The sequence below is a fragment of the Tyto alba genome, unplaced genomic scaffold (genome assembly GCF_018691265.1).
Source record: "Tyto alba isolate M040663 unplaced genomic scaffold, T.alba_DEE_v4.0 Super-Scaffold_13, whole genome shotgun sequence".
In the NCBI taxonomy this organism is placed as follows: Eukaryota; Metazoa; Chordata; class Aves; order Strigiformes; family Tytonidae; genus Tyto; species Tyto alba.
Genome location: NW_024881275.1, coordinates 8,105,043 through 8,130,775, shown reverse-complemented (window position 1 = coordinate 8,130,775; position 25,733 = coordinate 8,105,043). Strand labels below are relative to the sequence as shown.

Below are 25,733 nucleotides of genomic sequence, written 5' to 3'. Positions count from 1 at the left end.
CAATTATTTAAGGGATATCTATGTAATATGGAGGGAATACACAATATTTTGAGGATGTTTTGCTATTGATATTTTCTTCTTTATTTTTTTCACTTGTCCAATACGGGTTAATGTGTTCATGCAGCCTTTGCTTAAAGAATTTAACTTACTCAGTGCCATTTTAGAAGAATTTTGGAAAGGTCATTGCCCAATCTATATTGACTTTTAATGGGATTTGAGTATTTAATTCTCTGCTGTTTGAAAATTCGCATCCAAGACTCTCCTTGAAATAAATGGGTTCAATTTTTGCTTTAATTTAACCTTCAATTCGTGTTAGGTCCTCTAATATAGTTATTCAGACATTGAAATTAATATAATGTTTCTCTGTGTATTTGTGTAGAAAGCAAGTGTGGACACGCACATATGGAGGAACTAATGAAAGAAATTCTGTTCACCTAAACGTGTTCAGAAGAGGTGACGTTTAGCTGCTGCAGAAAGCAGACCTTTAAAGAGGTCCCACTTACTATCAATTATTGATATAATTTCTTACAGCTATAAAACTTTAGCCTATTTCCTGTAGGTCACCAGTAGCTCTTCATGAGGGTCAATTTTGAAAATTGAGAGAGGAGAGAGGGGGAATGTTATAACAATTTGAAAGTAAAATATGTTCAAATAAACAAGGTAATTAATAGTTCAAGTTAGCGAATGCCTTGTATTCAAGATTTTAAGAATCAATTTATTGAAGTCACAATCTGCCATTAAAAAGAATACTGTGAAGCAGACCAACTCCTATCGAGCCTGGATGATGGTAAAGGGACAAAGAAGAATTTCCTTCCTTATAGCACTTACCTGCATTGCTTTCTCTTCTTGTGTTGAAATAAAAGCTATTTTACTTATTTCAGTGATCAGATGTAAGTATGCACAGTCACAGTGTGGTGTGACATACATCTTCCAGTGAGGTTTTATACCATCAGCTAATTGGCATACTGTTAAAGGTGCAGTTTCACTTGTCTCAACTAATTCAATGCACTGTGCTTCAACTGCATTTGAAAACTGCCTCTTGCAAGTTATGTACGGTGTGCTTAAAGGTTAAAGGAATAAATAGAAGCATCAGTAAGATGTATGTAGATTGTCCTCTCATGCACTTCATCTCTCTCGAAAGAGTTACCTTGCTGTTTACAGATTCTTGGCATGTCTTTAATCCTTATGATGGCAAAGAAATAGAGTTTGAATTGTTTAAGAAGGTATATTAAGAAAACAGAGTGGTGGAGGAGGTTGGCAATGCAGGTTAACAGGTGGTAGTGGTAGGTTGCCTAGGTAAGCAGCAGCTTAATTCTTTTGGTTTATGTTGCCTGCACTTCAAGGCAATTGTCTTGGTATAGTCTCTGCATATCACACGATCTGTATTTAGGTGTACAGAACTTTGTCCTACATTTTTATCCTTGTAACAGATGATTTAAATGTATTTTTAACATGGGGGGCACTCCTCACTGCAGAGTCTATAGTTAGGAGAAGCTCAGTTCAAATTCCACTGTATATCTGAAAATGTTGTGAAAACAGATGGCGGTTGATCACCTTGGCTATGGAGGGATGGTTTTGTTCTCCTAGCTTGTATTACATGTGTATATACAGGGTCTTTCAGGTAGACATGGCCACAAGTGGGATCCTGAATCTGTCTGCTCCAGGGCTCGAGTTACGTAGCTGTTTTTGTATTTCCTTGTCTGTCTGTCTTCCTTGTGTGATTTTGAACATGTGTTATAGTTGCTCATTCAACTAAAACTAGAGTGCAGAAATCTTGAGGCAACTGATACTTACATGTCTGTTTGACACAACAGAGTTGCAGAGCTATACAAATTAGGCCCTCTGACTTTAAGCTGTTGCCATCACAGAGTGACCCGATGCTTCTGATTTGATTCAACAGAAGTTGTGTTCTGCTGAGGTACTTGCATGTGCCCCTGGCATGCATCTGGTCTGCTTTCATTCCCAGATGCGGAAACTGAAAGCATCGGATTCAGGCTGTGCTTCTTGAAGGTGTCCTTGAGGGCAGTCTTAAGACACCAGCACAGAGACCTACCTCATTCCCCTTCATACACAGGAAACTGCTTTCACATTTTGTGATTTTCGGATCTATAAGGAGAGGAAGGAGGCAAAGGAAATGAAAACATGTTTTCTACATTGGTTGAGAACTGCCAGCCTCATCCAACACTGAAATAATGAGGGAGTTTCATCCTCCATCACCACTGGCCTTAGTTGGGTCATTTTATTTCAAGTCCAGCAGCCAAGATGCAGTTCCAGACATGTACATTGCCAAGGAGTGGCAATTCTAAGTTGATCAATGGGTTCAGTAAAGGGAAGGAATTTTGATTGCTGCAAGGGACAACAGTGCTACTGAGAGACTTGCCAATTGAAGATCACCTCCTGCTATTGAAAATTGCATTTGCAGACCTACCCGTGTGAGTATCAGCTATGTCCTCACAGCTGTTACATGTGGTGATGCAGTTCAGGGGACTCTACTCACTCCCTCACCTGCACAATCTTTCTAGAATCTAGCAAAACATCTATGAACGAGCTGTATCTACACTTGAAAAGACATTCCAGGTGCATGCATTACTCAGTTTGCCATATGAGTGTCAGTGATCAAGATACTACCAACACTCCAGCCTGGCCTTTTATCCCAGTTGAGCCTGCTTTCTAGTGACAGAGTAGCACTCTGTCCTAGAGGCACCCCAGTAGTGCCTGCCAGATAATCCTTCTTTCTCTTCTAAGAAACAGATAGGTGCAAGGAAAGCAAGCTCCTATCTTCTCAGTTCTTTGGACAAAGTGACCATGCATGTTTTCAACCTTTTGCACCAGTCAGCCAGTCAACTTAAATTATGCATTCCAGTTTAAAGAAGAAATGGCATTATTTGTATGTATGCTTAGCTTAACATAGTGATACTGATGAGATTAAGTCTCTTTTTGTCAGTAGGAAGCGTCTTTAAAGGCCAAAACATTTTGTCACAGAGTCCCTGTAAGTGGGTAACTCAATGCTTCATGCTATTTTGCCAGCTGATGGCTGTACTTCCCTTGCTGCCTGTCAACGCTTGGTCTGCTACTGCTCTGGTAGTATCTTCATCTGATCCTGAAATCTGCAAAGCTGAGATGTGGCGCATTCCACTTAAATTTGTGAGCGTTGCACACTCACATGGGAGAGAGCTTGATGTTGTATCAAAAAAAGCAGTATTTGAATGCCTGCTTGACTGATGTGACTGGCACTCCTCATTTCCATCATTATGTGAGCAGAAAGACCCATGTCAGTCATGTGCAATCAGATCCGTGCAGATTGAAGAGGAAAGGGAATTTATATATCCCAAAGTGACGTTTCTTGTATGAGTTATTATAGCCATCATGGATCCTTTCACCCATTTTACTCCTCTGCCTTGATTGTTGTCACCTAAAAGAGAGTTTATGAGCCAGAAAATAGGGGAAGGTTTGTGTAGGCTTGTGCAAGAATGCAGGATGTATGGAGGCCATGGCCTGTTTCCCGTAACACCTGCAAGAACTGCAGGTATCTGTTTCTGCAGGGTGTGTGTAAGAGGTCTTTTGCCATTGATGTACACTACTTTTTTTGGGCGGGGGGGGGGAGGGGAGGTGGGGTGTTGTGCCAGAAAGATCTCATGTATTGTCAGTGGCATGATCACCAGCTGAGGGCACAAACTTGAAATGCAGAGGACTCAGGAGGGTGTGCATAATACGGTCTTTCTGTCACGTCCTTTTACTGTTCACAGCAGAGTGTGGCTATTCCTCTGTCACAGTAAAAAACTGGCATATTGCTCTCCTATTTAGGAGAGGTACAAGTTTATTCAATATAAGTGTATATTACAAAGGCGAAACTGTGACTAGGTGTAGTAAATTCTTACATTTGATAGAAAGGACATTTAGGAACACCTGAAGTTGTTTTAAGGTCCCTAATGTTTACCTTGTTTTGTCATGGTCTAGAATATAAGAGAGGATAATCTGGAAAGAAATGCTGTTAAAGCTTAGAAGACAGTATAGGGATGAAGGATTTCTTCAAAGTAAACTAAAAACCCCAAGAAAATTCAGCCCTTATCAATCCACATTCCTTTAAAGGCTGTGCATCAAACATGCCATAACACTGTCTTCTGTATGTTTCATTCAAGATGTTTGTCTGATCTCTACATGGCAGAATTGACTTTCAAAAAGGTGGCGTCTTAAAGTAGATATATTATGGATGTTACCTCCCTAAATACTTTCACAGCTATTTAATTCTGGTAACTTGACAAACCCATATTACTGTTTTGTCAAGAATATGTGCGACTGAAAGAAACTAGTAGTAAACCTCACTATTTTCTCTCTAGATATTTTTTTTTTTAGATGGATAAAATGTACATATTTATGGCATCATAACAAATTTTAGTGCACTTAATAATCATGATGGAAAGCAAATATTATGTTAACACCTGCAAACATCATTTGGGCAATCAGTTTTGGTTGTTAGTATTTATTTTTTCTTTGCTTCATTGGAATGTCACCATCATTAAAATTTGAAAGATATTTAAAATTGCAAGATTTACTTTAACAGATTAAAATGTTCCAGGGCTTGTTAAGTGTACATTTTATAAGAAATCTTGAGAAAATCAGAAAGCACAGGATGGAGTGGTGTGTGAAACAGGAAAAAGAGGATGTTTCTATCAAAATTAAAATTGAGTGGAAGATGTTTTCCAAGTGCTTTTCACAATAAATTGAAACTTGAGGTAAATCATTTAAGAGTAAAACCAAAATAGTGCTCTTAAATATTAATGAAAATTAATGTTCCATTGATCTAACTGCTGGTGGCAAAAACATCCCACCTTTTTGTAACTAAGCAAATAAGATTGCACTTAATTTCATTCCAGTTTTACCAGTTGGTCATTAGAAGGGAGCTGCACAGGAGCAGGATGGGGGAGGGGCAGAATTTTTAAATTTAAAATAATAATTGAATAACAAGCTCCATTATTTCAGAGTTTTACTGAAGCAATGGTGCTGTTTGCATATCCATACGCAAACTGAGGTTGAAAAAGAGAGCAGTTTATGACCAGAATGCCTCTTGTTATATTCTTGGCTACTTATTAATTGCTCAGTTCACGGATAAGATGTATTTGCAGTGAGACTGCCCAGGAACTCACATGCTTGAAAATGGTTTAGAGGTGGTCTTCATTAGAAGTTTCTTCCTACATAGAGATTTCACTAAACATGATAAAGAAATGGACTTCCTCCATCCAAAGCTACTTTGTGTATTTAACCCTGATTGCTGAGGGAACAGCATGCTGATGATGTTTTTAAATGATTACTAGTGTGTAGGAAAGACTTGCAGAGCTTTTATGTCTTAAATGAGCCTGTCCCATCTTATTGTTAGTCCTTTATTCTATGAGTGGAGTATGGAGGTACTGCTTTTCACCCCTTGAGGGAGGGGGTCTACACTGATTTTGTTTTATAATAAATCTTAAACAAAATATACTATACTTGGAACTATGTATGAGAGAGTACATAATCAGTACTTCTTTTTATTTAAAAATCTACTGAAAAATCTTTCCCTGAGATTACTGCATCATTACCATTTCATGGTTTCTGTGCCTTTTTTTTTTTGAATTCTTGTGCTGGCCACAACCTCCAAAATTAGTCAGATCATTCGGCTGGACTGGCGTAGGTTTTGTGCATTCACATACTTAGCAATAATAAGTTGTTGTCCTTTATGGCAAGCTCTTCAGTATTTTGTCAGAATAACATATAGCCTCTCATATTTATATCACATGCGATATCACCAGTTACCAAACTAAAAAATTCCTTGTTTCCATTTATTGCTTTATTAAGCTTTATCGATTTCTTTGAGGCTTACAGTGTAGGATTATGAAGATTAATCTTCCTGACTGTTCTAGAGATATCAGTTAAATCGCAAAACCTGGCATGAAGATTCAGCTAGTCAGCTTCTTCATACCTTTATCATAAAAATCTAGGCTATGAAATTCTAGTCTTGAGGTGACAGCAGTGTTTGGCAGGGCAGTCTGCAGACATCCTAATGCAGAAATCTCCTGGAGATTGAGTGTTGAATAAAACTGTGGAGGAGTTTATCTCAGCAGAGCAATTTATCTCTACGTTACCTGATTTTTGCCAGAACTTTGATGCTTTGTTAGATTTAGTTAGTTAGTTAGTTACTTACTTACTTACATCTGAAAATAAATGTTTAAATTTAAGTCATTCAGATTTTCCTCTGAAAAGAAAAATTAAATTATTTCAATTTGCCTGGTCAATTAGACTCAAGGGTCAAAAAATTTAAAAGTGAAGGTACTTTTTCACATCTTTGTTTATTCTATATATATGTAGTAATGCTTACTGGTTTTGCTGTACGCATTAATTTATCTACTGTGCAGAAAAGTAAGAAACCATTCATACAAAGCAGTCTCAAGTGACTGGCAAGTTGACATGAGAATTTTATATACTGATATGCTAAACCGGTATTGTTTGTATTGCTCTGGAAAGCAACAATGACAGTCAGACAAACAGAATTTGTTACTTGTCAAGAACCCAAAAGTAATTTTCAGAAATGTTGCTTCTTTATGGCACAGTAATTTGTTTCATTTTGTTCTTGCTTAATTGTATTTGTGTTTATTGTCAGAATAACAAAAATTACTGAAGCCTTTCATTTATGCTTACAGCCCTATAATTACACCTCTGGGGTAAATTATTCCCAGCTTTGAGGGAAAAAAAAGGTGGTGTATTAAATTCATTGCACCTATTTTTTTATCACATGGTGATGTTCTTTTTGAAAACAGAATAAACAAAAGTTGTAGATAGTGTTGTTAAGTTGAAAATTATTTTGTTCTGTTTTTCTAGGAAGGTTATGTCTTGGACGTATCACAGTACGTTTGAACTGCAATTATTTCTGACAGGGTTCTATAGCTCTGTAGATACAAATCAAGCTATGCTACGCATGTATTTGTAGCTAATTTAGTTTTATATCTATTCGTTTCACAGTAACATGCATCTGCAGTATTAGATTTAGATGTCATACATGTAATAATATTTAACAAAACAGTCTTTGGTTTACATACATGGCATTTGATAAAATCTGTAAATACAAACAATTGTTTTGTTTGCAGGGGTTTAAATCAAGCTTGAAAATTCCTTTAAGTGATAAGTGATAAAAGACAGTTATTTATACATACAGTGAGATTTATAAAACAATTTCTGCTGCATATTTTAGTATTCCTGAGAGGGATTGAAAGGCTTTCCCCATAATGGTATATGGGGAGGAAGAGAATTTGCCTGTGAAGCTGGCCAGCTATTTTACAGTAAAGGTGAAACTCCTACATTGCATGGTGGTATTTGCCTTTCTGAAACTCTTCCATGCTATGATTTAACCTAGTCACAAATTGCATTGGATTTTCTGTCGTGTCCACAGGCTTAAAGGGGAAAAGTTCACTTATGCTGAATGCTTCAGCTATTGTCCTTAGTCTGTTGCTATAGTTCCTGCTTTTTAATCCCCCTTGGCCTCAATCCTTCAGCTACATATGCACATTAACTTAATTACCTTGAGTTCCCTCGCTGGAATCCTAAAGTAATAAGTGTAAACCTGTGCATATTTTAGGGTTGGTTTTTTCTTTGTCTTTATTTTTTCAGCTTCTTCAGGCTAATATTGATGGCTCACAAATAAAACCCCTAATTTCAATATCTGTGTTTATAATTTATCCTTCAGCAAACTGATTCTACTCTTAATCTGTTCTTTCTCTTGACTATCAGTAACATTTATACAGTGTTAGTGGTTTCCTGCAGAGAAATCAGAGCAAAAGCATGTGTTTGGAGCTTCAGTTGCTTAATGGAGCCTTCATAAACTATTCCATCTAGTATTGACCTGCTGTTACACACTGCCTGTGCTGCAGATCTCTCGGGCAGAAGGAGAAGCTGCAATAAAAACCTCAGTTTGGCACCTCTGTACAGGAACAAATCATTGCTTTCCCACTGAAGGCCAGAAAAATAAATGCTTAGTTCTGTGTTTGAAGAAATGTAAAAGCTGATGGACCTGTGGAAAGCAATACATTGATACATGAGGTACAAAACCTTTGCATGTTTGAATGCAGAATTTAAGCTGTCACTGTTGTGTCCTTGTTCTGCTGCCAGACACCCTGCTTCTCTGAGATCTTAGCCCTTGTGCCCTGACATCAGCTGCTGTAGGGTTTTAAGTAATGTGGGATAGAGAAAGTGGAACTTAGATTTGAGCAAGTCGAGTTTTAAAATACAATGGAAAATTTTAGAATGAACCAGAAATTTGCTGGATTATTTTAACAGTGAGTGATGTATTTGCCCAAGGTGATGTAACAAATATTTTTAAGTTCTTATATTATTGAGAGTATCATTGCTGAATTTGAGAAAATAACTTTCTCAAGTATTCTTCACCTGGTAATGTAACATAAGCTTTTGGAAGAACAACTGAATTTCTGTTGCCTTATAGAGCATTAGGAATGAGACGGTATTGGTACCTTCTTGTCACTCAGTGACTGTATTGACTAGACCACTATATCACCTTCACTACTCAGTTATACCTGTTCTGTCAATCAAGGTGAAGCTTTTAAAATCTTGAATGTTCACTGCAATCCATGGATGTTTTTCTTTCCTCTGGCTTTCAGCAAAAAAAATCAATGCAGTTCACATTTTGAAAGCTAATCCCATTAGAAACATTTCTTTTAATATATGGGGTGCTTGTGTGTACAGCATGTCTCTGTTGGCTGGGTGTATAAGGTAATGAGGATTTAAGTGATTACTTGTTCTTGCTATTTCAATTACCTAGTAATATGGAAAGGGGGGGTTGGGGAGGGGCACGGGGAAAGCACCCTGAAACTGAGTATTAAAATCAGTTTGGACTTGCTTTTCTTTCCAGGATAATGCAAACTATGTATCCCTAATGGTCTTAGGTTTTACTAGTTTCATTAAGTTCTCTGTGACTGAGAATATCATATGTCTAAAATAATTTACAAAATAAAAATGAATTTTACATTAACAGTAATGCATTTTGTCAGGTTTTTCAACAACTGTTCTTCTAAATTGGATAACATACAATCAGTATTTCTTCTTTTAAAATTTGCAAATAAGCAGCTTTAAAATAGTGGAGCACGTGTGTGCATGCAGACTGTAAATAGGTTAGTATCATGAGCATCTTCTGATTTCCTATCATTGTCATCTACGTAACTTTGCACATATTTACTTCTTGGAATTTGCCCATGAATAATGCAAAAATAACAACTACAGTGGTAACAATGCTTTCTGTCATACTTAGGACAAAAGTTGTTTGTTTGTTTGTTTTTTAAATTCTGTAATTGCAGTTTCTGTAAATTATTTTTCTTATTGTCAGCTTTTGGTTTGAATCAGTAAGAGCTCGATGGAAATGAAGTCAGTGATTTACCAGTACTCTGTGGGGGAGTGTGAAGCATTAGTTTCTTGCCAGTGAACTGTTATATATTTGCAGATGCTGTCTTCTAAAGAATTACTTGGTAAATTTTCATTGTATGTGGAAAGTAGCCAAAAGTTATAATATCCAGGTTGGGCTACTTTTATACTAACTGCTGTGAAAAAATTCTTATTAGCAATCTGAGTGTTTCTAAAACACACAGGGTTTCAAATTGCTTTTCAGGGCAAAATTGAACAACTGTGCTGGTTAAAGGTTGTGGGATTCTTGGGACTGCAGTAGGAGAGGACAACAGTAGTCAGCCTGCCAATCCTCCATTTAGGGTGCCTGTTTTCATTTTTGTGGCAGACCAGTTTGCAAACTACTGTGAAGTCTCAATAAGTGTTGTTAGCTAGATGCCTAACAGTCAGTAACCTGGTTCAACAGGAGATTTAGTTAAGTGTTGAAGTGAAATTTTACTTGTGTTCTTCCATTCATGTCAGGATCAATATCAAGTTTTTCTGTTCTCATAAACATCATCTTCAGTTGATACTTACACTTTAGCGACCATTTGTTTTCTGCAGAGACCTCATGAAACTTCAGCTGAGAAAAGTGTTTTCTGCAAAAAATAAAAGGATACAAAACAGTTCTTATGACATCGTTATTAGCTTTACAGTGTTGATCAAAAACATGTTGTAGAGAATGGTCCAACACAAGAAAAGGGATAAACTGTAAGGCAAGCGCCCATCTGATTATTTCTTTCTGTAAACTAGTTATTTTAATTTAAATAACTCCTATTCAAATACAGTGATTTTTGAAATGACATTTTGAAGGGTTTTGTGTGACAGGGAGTGAGTGGAATTGTAAAGTCACATTATGAATTTATTTTCTTTGTGTTTTACTGAGTGTTCTCTTTGAATCACAGGACTGTCTTTGTTGGTGTTGAGAGAGTGGTATTCTACACCTTACATTTAAGATATTCTCAGAGAAAAGAGTAATTTTCTTTTAATGTTAATTGTTCTTGATGAATAAATAATTTGACTATGAGTACATTCTGAGATGAAGTCTGACTTCAATTCTGATCCCTGGGAAGACAAACCATATCTGGGAATCTGAATGCCTTCTCTTGAAAACTGCAAAGTCAGTGTGCAGAGACTCTATACTAATTAGGTTTATTCTTCTATAACAGGCACTAGGTTTCATTTCTCCAGTAAGTATTTAAAATGAATTTTTAAAGTCAAGTGCGTGTTTCTAAAAGCAAGGTGAAAAATCTTAAATTTCATTTAAGTTTTTTTTCAGCATTAAGTATTTTATAAACTAGAGATTAATAAATAGCATCAGGCTGTTGACAACTATATGAAAATAAGGCTTTGGGGAATGATTTTGCTGTCTTGTTTTCTAGGATTTGTTCAGTATTACGTAGTTGCTTTTTGTTACCACTGGGAGCTCTTGGTCTGCTCGGTCATTTTCACAAGCAGTGTGAGGGCTTCACACTAACATAAAAAAGAATAATAAAATACCTGAAGTCTACACAGTACTCTTAATTTTATAGCCAAACCAACTAACAGCATGCTGGATAAGTTCTTTTGAAATGTAGCATGGAAATAGCCTTAAATAGAAGCTTCTGTATTCATTTTTCTGCTTGGGAAATCTGGGGTTTTTCACTGCCTTCTGTCATACTAGGACAATTTCTGTTTTAACCTACATGGTGTCACTTTCACCCCAGACTGCTACCATAAGGCAGCTGCCATTCTCTAGGGGCCTCTCTGCTCTGCTCCGAAACAGTGTCTTGGGTTACTCTGTTGTTCTTACGCCACTGTTAGTCATCAAGTCTGCAAGTCTATCCCATTCTCCAGGCAACTTTGTTTTTTTTTTTTGAGAGCAGTAATAACAGGATGCTGAGAGAAGAAGATCCAAGAAGAGCCCAGTGGCCTCAATTTAAATTTCCTCCTTCTATACAAATTTTTCATGGATGGCTGTCAGACATGTCTAGCTTATGAAAAGCTTAAAAGCACCAGACTTCGAAGTAACTTTCAGGGCCATATTAGTCCATGCCTGTTGAGAGCAAGTTTAAATGGATACTGACTACATAAAAATTCTTGAGATGCAAGGAAAAAAGTTATGCTAATTAATTCTAGTGGTTTCTGATTGGTATCATCACTTTTTTTATGACTAAAAAGAGTCCCAACATTTATAGAGCCTCGTATGACAAAATGTCATAGCATACCTTCCCAGGATGATGAGCACTTGCGCTGGAAAAGGTCAATACTGTGTGCATGTATTGACTCAGGAGATCAGGTTAAAATCAGCCATTTGAATGCTGCTACTACAGAATAAGGAAATCTGTATCTTTAAGGGGTCACACACAGGTTAAGCATATAACTCCGTCTGATTTACATGAAGCTAGCTACTGCTGCATATCATCTAACTCCAAAAATTTATTTATGAAGGCATTGCCTCCCTGTTGTTTTTTCTAAGGCTAGAGACAGGAATCTTTACCATGTGAAACATAGCACTGAAAAGATATAATGCATCCTCTTTTTTTTTTTTTTTTTTTTCTTTACATAATAAATGTGTTGAACATTATAAGAAGAAGGGCTTTTAATTTTATGAAATTTGGTTGGCTGTCAAAGAGACATTATAACAAGTGGTTTCCAGCCAAATTGCATTTGCTGAGGAGTGATGGATCTCTTGCCAGCACTAAAGAGGCACTCTTCACATTGGATGTCTGCATGCTCCTTGTGGGCAGAATATTATGGGAAAAAGTTTAATGTTTTGGTGTATAAAAACATTTAGGAGGCAAGCTACATTAAAATGTAAATTCAAAGCAACTGAATATTGTAGAAGTTTAGTGGGATTTATTACAGCTGTTTTAAACTTGAAGAAAAAAAATGTTTAAGCAAGAGGTGTCTTGACTCAAAAACTTTATTGTATCAGGAATAATACAGAATACAGTTAGGGAGCAGTGCCTCACTACATATTAATGGTTAGTTTTACAAATGCAATTATCCACATTAAAATAGTTCTTCTTACATGTTTATGGGATAATATTTCTTATCACAGAAGTTTCAGGTACAAGTGTGATTCTTCTAGTGTCAAGGACAGAGGCAGAAAGAACAATTTTATCCATTTTCAGAGGATGACATTTAAGAGTTTTTATGTCCTTTAAAAATAGACATTTTTTTTTTATCTGTAGATGAGCCTGAGTTGGATTTGAATGTTTTAAAATGCTGAAAAGAAGGACTTCTTTTGCAGCTGTTCTTAACAAGAGAAAGATAATACTCATTTCTGTTTGTATCTTGATCATTTACTGAGGAAGTTCTGAAAATTATTTTCATGAATGCAAATTAGATACAAAATGACTAAATGATTTTGAGGGTTTTATGGAAATGATGCAATCAAAGAGAAAAATAGAACTGAGAACTCTCAGTGTAATCACCATAGGTGCAGAACACACAGCCTGTTAGATGCTGCTTCTGTAATGAAAAGCCAAATAAAAATCATAAAATAATAATTAATACTAATAATCTAGGGTCAGAAGCTAAGGTTGAAGTTGATCATTATGGAGCCAGGGATTGTTCGGACATAAAAATTATTTGTTATTCTGGTTAATTTATTTGTAGTTAATAGTGTTAAAAATAGATCTAAGTTACATTATTCTCTGTAGATCTGTGTAATATTGTGATAACGGGGCATTGTTTGATTTTACAGTAGTACATGATGGCTGAACCAAACTAGGAAAGGGGCTGGGAGGTATTGGGGGCACTGTGGCAAATTCAGTAATATCTTCATAGTTCTTATCGCAGCATTTAAAAGGATTACAGTAGTAAGTAGCTTAATAAAATGTTAATTTCACAATTCCTCAGTATTCTGAATTATATATTGAATCCAGTGAAATTCATGTAAATTTTAATTAGCTTATGTTCAAAATCACCTTTCTTCCAGAGTATGTGGGAGTATACTTACTCTGTGTGTATGTAAGCACATACTTAATGAAATAAAAACACTCAAGTTTGCTCATTGTATCGTAATACCCATCTCCAACCAAAACTAGTTAATTTACAATTGAAGATTTGGGAACTGTGAAGTCATGCATGCCACCACTCCAAATTTCCAGGGCAGGAACCAGGTTTTGAGTGCTTTTGAATACTGTTGTGGCCAGCTGTTATATTTGAAAATGTAATATGCTAAGCCCATGAATCAGTTTTCCTTAAATCAGTGTGGCTTGTATGTAACCATATTATTGGCTGATGAGAGTGAACAAATCCATTCTTACAGTGCTACTCAGTGGCTTGCTAGTGATAACGTATCTCAGAACTGATATTGTAATGTGATTAATGTAATTGAAAAGCATATATGGAAAAAGGAAATGTTCTTTCTTCCAAGTAGAAAATGTATTAATTGAAGAGGTAAGGAAAGCTGTAGAAGAAGAGAGAAACAAGGTGAATTACCAACAGATTTCTGAGATGAAAACTGCAATTTCACAATTTAAGGTAGAATTTGAGAACTGAAGTTTGTATGAATCAGAAACACTGCTAAAAGACTTATATGAAACATGAAGGAATTTGTGTATGTGTGTGTGTAGGTTGTGTGCATGTGGAGCAGAGGAGAAGCTTACCTGCATGAAGGCTGGGATGTTCAAGGACAGTTGTGTAAAAGGATGAGGAGAGAAATCTTTCTCTTAAAATCATGTTTAAGCTTGCTAGCAAAATTGTGTACCTGTGTATTTAGGGGAAATAACTGTTGTTTTGTTACTGCCTGAAGGAACTAACTACTGTATTTGTTTGGATGTACAAATAGGTGGTCACACATGAATGTCGCCTCTATCTCTACATAGATAATATCTATGTATCAGTTAATATCTAATACTTTCAGGTATTGTTAGATCTAAAAAACATACAAATTAGATGGTTGAACTAAACTAAAAAAGTGAAATTAATTTTCATGGCTACCTTTGCTGGAATCCTTCTTGTGAGCTGACTGATCTGTGAATTCCTGGGGTCCTTTTTAAGGGAAGAGCAGGCTGCCTTGTACTGTTTGTCAAGGTGGAGGAATTGCATGGTAAGAAATACTCCCCTTGTCTATCTCCTCTTTTTCCCCCCGTTCCTGTAGTTGACAATGAGATGATGAGATTTCTGTCTGTGGATTTACACTGGGACTAGATTACTGATGGCCCAGAAGAAGAATTATCTAACTTTTTTTTTTTTTCCAGCATTATCTGGCATTTATTTGAACTTAATAAATGGATCTGTTTTGTATCCCAATGCAGAATGGGCGCAGCAGACAACATTTACAAAGGCCGAAGTACCTTTATGGAAGAACTGACAGATACTGCTGATATAATAAGAAAAGCAACTTCAAGATCACTAGTAATTTTGGATGAATTGGGAAGAGGAACTAGTACACACGATGGAATTGCTATTGCTTATGCTACACTTGAACATTTTATTAGAGATGTAAGTGTTCAATCTGACACGTGCTTTGTGAATGCTTTTTCAGCCTGTACTATGGTAGGTTGACTTTGACATGGTATGTATTTCCTCATAGAAATGTGGGATGTCTAAACTCAGAGCAATACAGCTAAAGGATACCAGTTCTATATTGCTGTCTTAAAAAAAAAAAAAAAAAAAAAAAAAAAAAAGCCAAACCTTCTTATGTGTCTATTTCATTGTTGTAGGTGAAGTCACTGACACTGTTTGTCACTCACTATCCCTCTGTTTGTGAGCTAGAGAAGGTGTATCCAGAAAGAGTTGGTAATTACCACATGGCTTTCTTGGTGAATGAGGAGGAAAGTGCTGAACAAAAAGGTATGTTATAAATCCATCTGAAATTCTGGCACTATAGGTATAGGCAGAAGCTGTAAAATTGTTATGGTAATTTAAACTTCGACATGAAAGCAATATATCCAAACTCACTAGAGTATCAGCCTATACACACATTTTGGGGGCTTTGAAAACTGAACGACTGTTTCTCTTTAATATTTAATATAAGGATGAATGAGGTAGGTCAGATAAAAGATTCACCCAGCCGGGTATCCAACTTTTCACAGTAGCCTAATACAAAGGATTAGGGAGGAGGGATTAGGGATGAAACATATGACAACTCTTTCTCTAAAAGATCTCACCATCTGCAAACATTTGCTGTCTAGGGGGCTTCAAGAGCTAGATGTGTTCTGGCTTTTAGTATCTTCAGTGGATTTAATTTCAACAAGGTTGTCTAGTTTCCCTGAATGTCCTTGTGTATTTTTAGCTTCTTTATCCTACTACGTCAAGGAGCGCCAAAATTTAACACTGTATTGTGTGAAGAACTACCTCCTCTTGTGTATTTTAAAACTCTTGAAACAACATGTCACTTCACTTCATGGTCCCAGTTCTTGAATTAGAAGAGGCAGATGAATAATCCCTGTTTATCCTTTCTATGCCGTGCGCTAGTTTGTAGAGTGCTTCTTGAAACCCCATTCAGTTCTAGTTTTACCAAGCAGAAGAGTTACAGCATTTCTTCTTCTTTTTGCCACTGTTTCTCTGAATTAGTATTTTCAGTAAAGTTTGTCAGTGTACTGCTTAGCTCTTTTTCTTGTATGGTAATGGGTATGTTGAACAGCTCTGTTTTTTGAGGAGTTGGTTTAAAAATTTAGGGTTTGGCTAGAGGGAAACTTCAGCTTTTGTATTCTCTTTAATATTAGAAGCAGGGATCCCTGAAATATGTGTTAACTCTGAGCACAGGTAGCTCAAAGTAATCTTGTGTTTAGGTCATCACTGTCTAGCCATGCTGATGTTCCCAGTTAAGAGCAGCACTCCTCTGAGCATGTCCTTTTCTCACAGAGTTCATTAACTGAACTGTTGATCTCTGATACTCTCAGGCAATTGAGCTGTTGCCAACATTCAGTATTTACTATTCCTTAGCTGTTGTGTCCATGAAACACTATACTTTGTGTTTCAGTGTGCTGCTTCAGCATTTCCAGTTTCAATGTTAGTTGACCTGAACCTTCAGGCCATATGTAGTCTTCACTGTTTTGCTACAGAGAGCACAACATGTGTAGTACCACAGCCTTCGAGCAACAACACGTCTATGTTTCGTACTCTGCCCACATCTTTAGCTCCTTATGTCTTAGCATTTTAATTTTTGTATTTAAAGTGAGTTTTATGGCATTTTTTTTCCAGTCTTTGGCTTGTATCACTCAGATCAAATCAACTTGAGTCATCAGCATTTATGGAAATCTCCATTGCTTCTGAAAAACGGCATTTTAAAGACAAAATGAATGGCAGTGAATGACCCCATAGTTCTGCTCTTTACACAAGGCCTGGGTTGCACAGAGGTGCAACAAGGATGTTTAAAGAGGAAGAGGAAGAAGTGATTAGATTTAGAATGATGGCTTTTATGTTTCCACCTTATTGTCATGGAATAGAAAGAGTCCCTAGCAGAAGATCCACCATCCTAACCATTATTTTGATTTTGGTTTTATTTTTCTAGGATCTGAAGATGAAGAGAATCCTGAATTTATCACTTTTCTTTACCAAATAACTAAAGGAGTCTCTGCAAGAAGTTATGGGCTAAATGTTGCCAAACTGGCAGATATTCCTAAAGAAGTCTTGAAGAAGGCGGCTCACAAATCAAAGGAGTTGGAGAGAATAGTGAATATGAAAAGGTCAGAACAATTGCCATTATTTTTTATTTTTTTATCTATTTCAATCAAAGCTTTAGGTTTCATAGTTACCTATTATATCAGAGGTTAATTGCCACTCTCTGAAACACGATTGAAAAAAACTAAATGCACACTGAGTTAACATTAGGAATGAACTATTTTTTATTCCCTTATGGCAAATACTAGAAAATGTACTTTCTCTGTTTTCAGGAAGACAAATTTGAAATAAGCTATCATCTAATACCTACTTCTGTTCTCACCAATCAGAGTGAAAATATTAATAGATTTAATTTAGGAAGTGTATTATTCACTTTGGAACTTGAAATTGTATTTGCATGCTGTAGTGTAGAAGGGGATGCAGATATTCTTCTGGTTTAACTTTAAAATAAATACTTATAATATAACCTGATTGCCCTTCAAACACACAAAATTTTACTGTAAGTCTGGGGATATTAATATTTTTCTGATAATCAATTTTCATTTAGGGGTATGTATACCTTATGTATTAAACTAGTAAAAATTCCCACTTGTATCAAATACCATCATCTTTATAAATGCTATAACATTATGTACAGTTTAGATTATAACTAGATATATGTGCTAATATTCATATTCAGATAGCCCTTTAGAAATATAATAAATGAAGATCTTTGGCTGTAACTAATCCTGACAAAATAATTCCATATGATAAAATTTTAAGTACTAGTCATTTGTAGGTGCAAGCAGCCATTTGGAAACTTAAAAGTGCTTAACGCTTAACACCAGTTTTTATCCCCCTTTAAGAAAGCAAATTAAAACCAGTCTATTGAAGATACATGACAGTTTATGGAAAAAATATTGTGGTAGCTTATGTTAATTGGAAATAATAGTCTATAGTTGACAAAAGTAACACAACAAATTGTTAGCAATATCTTAACTGGTGTTATAGTATATAAAGGGTTCTAAAATCAAGAAAAAATTGTTCAGAAAGGTGAGAGTACGAGCTGGAAGGTCTGAGTTACTGTGTAATAAAGTTAAGATGTGAAATAATATAATATGTCCCTTTGATTTATCTTCTTTTGTTCTATGAAAATCATACTAAGATATTACATAGGGCACAAATAGAGTTCTAGCATGTCTCTGTTGCTAAAAAGAGAGTTAATTGCATACAAAACCTAGTAGCAGTAAAAATAGTACGTGATTATATAGTTAGAAGACTGATTTACAGCGCCCATGGAGGGTAGAGTGAGGGCTGACTGGGCAATTTTAATTATGGGACTTAATTGTGTCCCATTTATCAGCTTTTGCGTATGTAAGCTACCATCTGTATTTTATCTCTTGGTATTTAATTTGCTTGTATTCTTAACATGAAAAAAAAAAAAAGAAAAAATACTTAATGTAAAGCTGTGATGAGTCCCTTATCCTGACTTCTCACTAAGGCTGGAAGTCCCTGCACCCCACCCTTCGCTGCAGACTGGCCCCCCCGAGCTGCACCAGCAGGAGCAGGCTCCCCAGGCCCATCTGCCGCAGGCTGCTCCTGGAGGGGCTGCTCCCTGCCGTTTCCTCTCCGCTGTCAGGGCACAAAACAGGCCAGGTCAGGGGTCTGATCCAGCTGAAAAGTCATTGTTTCTCCAATTGATAACACACAAATGTGGTTTCCTGACGTTACATGTGAACAGGCATTGCAACCTGAAGGAGGAAAGGGTGGGAGTGAGGAGGGGGCTCTTGATTCTGGCAGCAGTTGGTAAAGGTAACCTTGAGACTGCAGCCCTGCCTGCCAGGCCAGCCTACCCCATCTGAAGTTTGAGACGTTCACCTCCCCCTTTAATGATAGACGGTGCTATGTAGAGGCGTCAGGGACAAGGGACATGTACCACACAGCAGTTGTTAATCCGTTGGGTTTGACCTGTACCAGGTTATCCCTTCATTGCAGACCTCTTGCACGCACTTTGGAGGGAACTTTGTGCATCTACATAAACCTGGAGCTCAAGTCACCAAAAATGAAAAAATATCAAATGTGTGTGATGATTTGACAGTGCATAAAGTATCATATTATGTAATCCTTAATTTTTCCAGTTCTCCTATGTAGGTCCTTATAGAAATATTTTCTTATGCATATTCCTGTTTGTTTTCACTTATTACCATCATGTAATCTAAACGTTAATGTATTCTTCTATGCCTTCTCCCCAAAAAGGACAGTAACAAATTTAAAAATGGGTATGGTGTATCTGTGGTAGGAAATAAAAATTATCGAGATTTTGGGATCAAACTCAGACCTGTTGATAGCAGTATACATGTGCTGTCACAATACTCACTGGCCAGCTGCCTTGTCTTATTTTTTTAAAATGACTTTCATATTATTTAAGAAAATCCTCTGGGTAATTCCATCCAGTCTTGATGTCTTTATCATCAAGAATGAGTGTTAACCCATTTTAAATGTCTTGTTGTTATTTATCACAGTTCTTACGAATCCTTCTTATATAAAAAAAGCCAAAAAGAAAATAAGAAGGATGTATGTACTCATTTATTTTGAAAATGCATTGCTTCTTTACAACTCTACAAGTGCAAATTTGTAGGAACTGAATGCTGAAAATTAAATGGTATGAACTACAATACTATTTATTTCCCTTAATGATTTACTCTTGTTCAGTGTTTTATTTCATTTTGTCAATGCTTGCACTGTACTCTAAGTTAGTTACAAAATTAAATTGTTGACTGTCCTAGAGCTGGAATATATTTGAAAATGTTAACTGATTGTTTAAAGATCACATAACATTTTGAGCTATGCAAACTGCTGGTTTTGACTGTGTAAAAAATTTTGCAGATGCCAATAGGGCTTTCAAGGTTTGATGTGCTTAATTTAAAAATGTGTCCATATTTTGACTGAATTTTTTCTTTCCCTCCAGAAAAAAGCTAAAGTCCTTTGCTGAAGTATGGAAGATAAATGATTCTCAGGAGCTACAAAAATGGAAAAGTTTGAGTGAGCCTGAAGATGAAAGGAAGGACAGTTTTTAATACTCAAATCATGCTTAAAGATGGAAAATATTGGAGATGTGAAATAGAGTTCTGGAGACTAATAGATTCTATCAGGGTGTAGTTCTAGGTGCATTAAGTTGACTTTCCTGCCATTTGAGAGATAAGAAGTGCTGCATTGTAAAATGATGCCCTGCATCCACTTCCCGATTGTATGTAATTTTCTCACTCCATGTACCTTCCCTGACATGTTTTCCACCCTTAATTGCAAAATGTCTACTGGCATTGGATTCAGTTTCTAATGTGTTTAGAAAGCATGAAAAATTATGTTGGTAAATTATTAGGTAAATCTTTTATAAATAAAATAATGTCTTTTAACTTTACAGTAACTCAGTTTCTAAAGAAATGTTCCTTTGCGTTGGGAAAATGTAGCTGAGTTTTGCCTATGCTGTGCTGTTATGGAATTGGTAAGAATGAATACCAGAAAAAGAATTTTTTTTTTTTGTTCTATTATTAATGCATTTAAAATTCACAGGTTTTGTAAAGCATCTGCTAAATTTTAGGTGCACAGTGCATTTAAGAAAGTGTGTTACATGACTGGACTGGAGAGTTTTGTTTCTACTGTTGAGATTGATGATGGTGCAACTAGTAGTTTTCAAAGCAGCAGCAGAAAGCATACGTTGACTGTGTTTTGTTTTCTCTCTTCATTCTCATGCATGCCTGCTTCCTTTTCAGCTTCAGCTTTTCTCCTGATCTTGGTCCTCTCTGGCACAGGCCGGAGAAAGACTTAATCTAAATAATATTGGAGTACTGTAAGATGAAGTGAAAGAGCCAGTTCAAACTATGCAACTGGCATCCCCAGTGCTCTGTCAAGTGCAGAGTAAAGCTGTGAAAAACAGAAATGTTTTTTATTTGCAGTTTTCAAATCTAAATTTCAAATGGGAATGTGATATCCAAATTGGTTTTCTTTTATAACCACAACCAGGTGAAATATCTTGCTATGAAAATGGACAGTGATGTTCACATACTTAAACCTTGGCAAATAGTTCATTGTCTTTAAAAAAAAATATTAAGTGGGAAGAAGTGAAATAAAATATTTTGATTTTGCTATTAGGAAAAGTGTAAAATGAGGTTTTGTAATCTTTGAGACAGTTCAATCTTTCTAATTTTTTCAGTGAATGAGGGATTTTTTTTTTCTTTTTCCAAAATAATGCATGTCAGATGAATACGAAATAATGTCATTGAAGATGACTGAAGTAGCCTTTCCAGTATAGAGAACTTTGTGCAGAACAGGGTGTATTATTTTTTTTTTTTTTACCTCTGATAAACAACTGCTAACCCACACCTAAGACTTTTTTCCAGGTTCTTCAAATGACAAAGCATCATTTAAACAAATAGTTTGTGTGCTACTCAAATAGCAGCAATCAATACAAGTATCTTCATTCAGAGTGTGCAGTATATTTATTTGAACTGGAAGAGCTGAAGGAGAAAACTAGTCTTTCAAGGTGTGCTTGCACTTGTGTTTACCTGTGCATCACACTGTAAAGCATAATGAATGTAATACTCCATTATTAATGCACACAGATGCAGTGCATTTGATCTAAAGACCTCTGACTATAGTCTTCAAAGAGAATAAATGAGCCATTACTAAATTCCCATATGTGCTAAGTGTAAGCAATAGAAGTAAGGCTGTCTTTGCCCTTAAGGGAGGATTCGGATTATGCTCCGGCAAGAAAAAACCACCTGGATTCAGTCTGAAAAAAAAAGAGGAAATATGATTAAGAATGGGGAAATGGACACAGTATTACTGACCTGCTCACACTATCAAATACAAAGCAGTTGCAGCAGACTTTTCTCTTAATGTCTGTGATCATGTTGGAAATAAGTTTTCATTTTAGTCCTGCTCAGTTCAACAGAGAAGGTTATCTTGCTATCCCAGTAAGGTTTCTTCTAGATATGCAAGCTTCTAGATATGTAGCTAAAGCTACAGTGTTATCCGCTGCTGATTATTGTAATTCTTAGCAAATGCGTAAAAAGTTATGACCATTTGAGATTGCACTGTAAGGAGATGCATACTATTATTAGATGTTTACTGCTGGTTTTAGGATGCATTTTCAGCAAACCACACAGTACAGTGCTAGACCTTGTGCTGCTGACGTGGAGCAGCCTTGCTGTTTGGCAGAGTAAGCCCCGCGTGAGGGCGATCGCTCTGGGATGTGGTGAGTTCAGAGCTCACTTGGGTACGTTTGTGGAGCATGAGATGATGCATAGTCTAGACGGGCAACCAGACAACATTCCTTAGCCTTTGGTAGCATAGAGTGCAAGCGGGATATAAAGAAACAAAGATTTGCTGGAAAATGAGGAAAGGCATTAGTTTTGTGAGAGCTTTCTTCCATCTTACCACAGCAAAAGAAATGGACTTCTGTGTCTGTCGTAGCAGGAGTCCTTCCAGGAAACAAAGATGAGAAGTTACTCTTGTGTTTTCCTTTTTTTTTTTTTTCATTTTGAATTCCACGACACTAAGCTTCATCTTAAGCACAACCTGAAAATCTGAAGTACAGTTTTGGTAGTGGTATGATCTCGGAGATGTGTCCTATTTTTAAATGAGAGTAATAAAATTTCATCTCTGCTGGGTCATCAAGTTTGATCCTGAGTACTGACAGCTGTAAGGTTAAAGAAGAGTGACCCATACTTGGATGGTCCCTGGTTGTAGTGGGAATTCCTGCTAGTCTTGAGTTTTTCTTCAGGAAAGAAATGTCTAAATATCCTTGTCTAAATATTAATAGTTTTGGAAACCTGCATAGAATATTGGCTCCTACTGCCTGTGCCGGCATGTTATTGACATTGTTAAAATTTAATATTGATGTGAAACACACAGCTCTGTGCTATACATATAGGTACAGTCTCCTTGAAAAAACTTCATGGTTTTTATCAATTTTTTAAAAGGTGTTATTTATCACTTTTGTAAGCTTATTTCATTGTGCTCTCTTCCCTGCTCTTAACATAAAAATGTTAATGCCTTTGTGCATCCTGTTGTAAATGTATTGCCTTTAGAAATCACAGTGTCACAGGTTAGCAACAAGAACTTGCAGGCCATTTTGATGGAAGAGAAGGAGAGAGAGAGAGGGCTGGATACACTGTCACTGCCTTTTGGTATTTGGTTATGTAAGAATGTTATTATAGAATACGCAAAGTAAAATACATTAGAGTAGCAATTACCTTTCTTACCAGCATACAACGTTTCACTGAAGTAATCCTCAAGAGGATTTTTTTATTATTATTGCAAAGTTTTCCAGAAGTATTTATAGAAATGACATGAATTTACCTACCACATAAGTTTACAATGCGTATAAATGAATTTAAAGATCACTGAAATGTCAGCTGAGTCAGGTATTGCAGTAAGTCTGTTCACTGCAGTGAAAGTAATGTTTATTTATTGAAATCTACTGGAAAGTAAATTATCCAAATACTTCTACTATATGTTAAATTTAGTGAGAATTGAGTTCAGTTATTTTAACTTCTTCTGATATAAATGCATGTTTCATAGGGAAATAAAGGTTTGGTGGATTGCATTGCACTGAGAGAAGTAGGACTGTTCCAGAATCTGGTTCACACTTCAGAATGTCTCTTGGAGGGCTTCCTCCCCCAGTCTCCCCCCAGATGTCCATTGCAATCGCCTCCAAAATCCTAGCACCAGTACCACAAGTCTTGGGCAGCAACTGAAGAAGTCAGTCTGAACTGCCTATCTCTTCCCCCTTTCAGATTTTAGAGCATATGGAGTGGATGGTTCTCATCACCTTTTAATTGTTCCTAAACACGAAAGCCATAGCAAGCTGAAATTTACCATCTCAGCATAATTTTCCAATCTGTTTTCAAAGCTTGCCTCCATTTCCCTGCAAAATCTCTGGCAATCAAATCCAGATCAAACATTTGTTAAATCCAAATTCAGTTCTGTGGGACAAATTTGCAGTCTGCTGATCTGATTCAGGAGTTTTAAAAAAGCATACAGCCAGAGCCCAAGAAGGTATTTACAGCTGAACACAGACAAATTCAGGACTGAAAATCCAGCTGGTAGGTAGATACGGAATTCAGTTATGAGACCACCTGTTTGGGTCTTTGACCTGTGTCAGTCCAGCACTGTTGACTGTTCTTGTTTTGTAACTCTGTATAGGGGAAGACATGGATTTGCCCAGCTTGGTAGAGTCCTGCACTAAAAATAGTCTTGCCAAAATTACAGAACTCTGCTCACCTTAACAGTGCTACAATTGTCGTTGTACATGGCTAAGCATATTTGGTGTGAAAATCCTCCCCTTGCTTGAAATGGTTCTTCCTCAGCTACAAATGCACAAACTCAGTGACCACCTTAATTACATTATAGGTTTTTCTCCTTGCCTAGCTTTCTTAAAAATCTTAATTTCTGAAACAATCACGTTGTTTTGTAAGATGTGAGTCCTTGCAGGCAATGCTGTTAGCTGTGAAATGGTGAATTTGTCTGAGACTAAACTGGTTTAAGTCAAGTGAGCTGTAGAGAAAAGGATGACAGTGCCTAAAATACTATTCAGGAGAAATAAAGGGTGAACAAGATAAAGCCAGATATAGAAATCTAAGAATAATTAGCTGTTCTAAGAATAATGGCATTAGGAAACAGGATGGTTTCCTCCTACATGGTGTCAGGATTTGCTAAAGAGTGAGCAGGCACCAGTTTGATATTTTGGCTACAGTCTTGCTAGCCAGCAGATAGAGCATGTGAGATTATCAGTTTGCCTGAGGCTGAATTCTGCAGTGAGCCCTTGTGCTGTTGCCCCGGATGTCCACCACTCAGTCTACACACGGTATCAAGAGCATCTTGCCCAAAGTAGTCACAGGGAGATGGAAGTGGTGCCTGGTCATGAGTTTCATGTTGTAACAGCCACAGCTTGTGAAGGATGAATTAAGCCTATGGGCAGGAAGCACTGCTGCTAATTTCAAAGAGTAGCCTTTCATCAGTTGGTACGTACCAGCCAGCACGTGAATCCAGTTTGTCACCTAACCTGCTCACTGCGCTGAGAGGGAGGGCACAGAGGTAAGTTTGGTCCCTCTCTGCTTTGTGGGTCACATGCAGGACTGGTGTGCTCATCACTTGGGAAGAAGAAGGAATTCTTGCCCCATCCTCAGCCCTGCATAGGTTCAGCAGAGAACAAAGTTTAGCCCTGAAATACAGAAGTTAGCCAGTATTTTAAATACATATATGTAAAATAACATTAATTGAGAGACATACTATTCAAATATTCATGTTCTTTTGAGCTTGCAAGGAACCTGTAATAACATTTGAATGCCCTCCTTCTAAATGTTTGCTTGTTAGTATTTTTTTTTTCAGGTGTTAGAAGGTGATTTTTATTTAAAATACTGGTAGCTGCCCCTAGTAATAATAATGAAAAATACTTCTGAATTTCATGGAAATTTTAACTTTTTTTTTTTTTTTTTTTTTTTTTACTTTACAATACGCTATAAGAAAAAGGGCGATTCCTGGGAAAGATGGGATCAGAAAACAAAATACACAGCAAATTTTGAATACACAATCTGCAATAGGAAGTAGAAATCAGTGCGGCTTTTTGCTTACAATAATCCATATATCTAGGGTGACTTAAAACTCAGAGTGTCCTGAATACTGGGAAGATTACTAGATAAAATTATCTCACTTATGTAACACAAAATAAAAGTTTCAGTCAAGTACTGAGCTTTTCCTTCTGCCTACATATTGAAATA

At 36.6% G+C, this 25,733-nt stretch overlaps 1 protein-coding gene across 1 annotated transcript in view; it reads left to right on the top strand.

Moving 5' to 3' along the window:
* Window positions 1-20,590, top strand: part of MSH3 (mutS homolog 3) — a 116,093-nt gene extending 95,503 nt beyond the window's left edge. The window contains exons 21-24 of the mRNA XM_032995504.2: window positions 14,664-14,850; window positions 15,072-15,201; window positions 16,865-17,039; window positions 19,922-20,590. Coding sequence (XP_032851395.2) covers window positions 14,664-14,850; window positions 15,072-15,201; window positions 16,865-17,039; window positions 19,922-20,030 — 601 coding nt within the window. The 3' untranslated portion in view covers window positions 20,031-20,590. The remainder of the gene's footprint in view (window positions 1-14,663; window positions 14,851-15,071; window positions 15,202-16,864; window positions 17,040-19,921) is intronic.
* The last annotated feature ends 5,143 nt before the right edge of the window (window positions 20,591-25,733 follow it).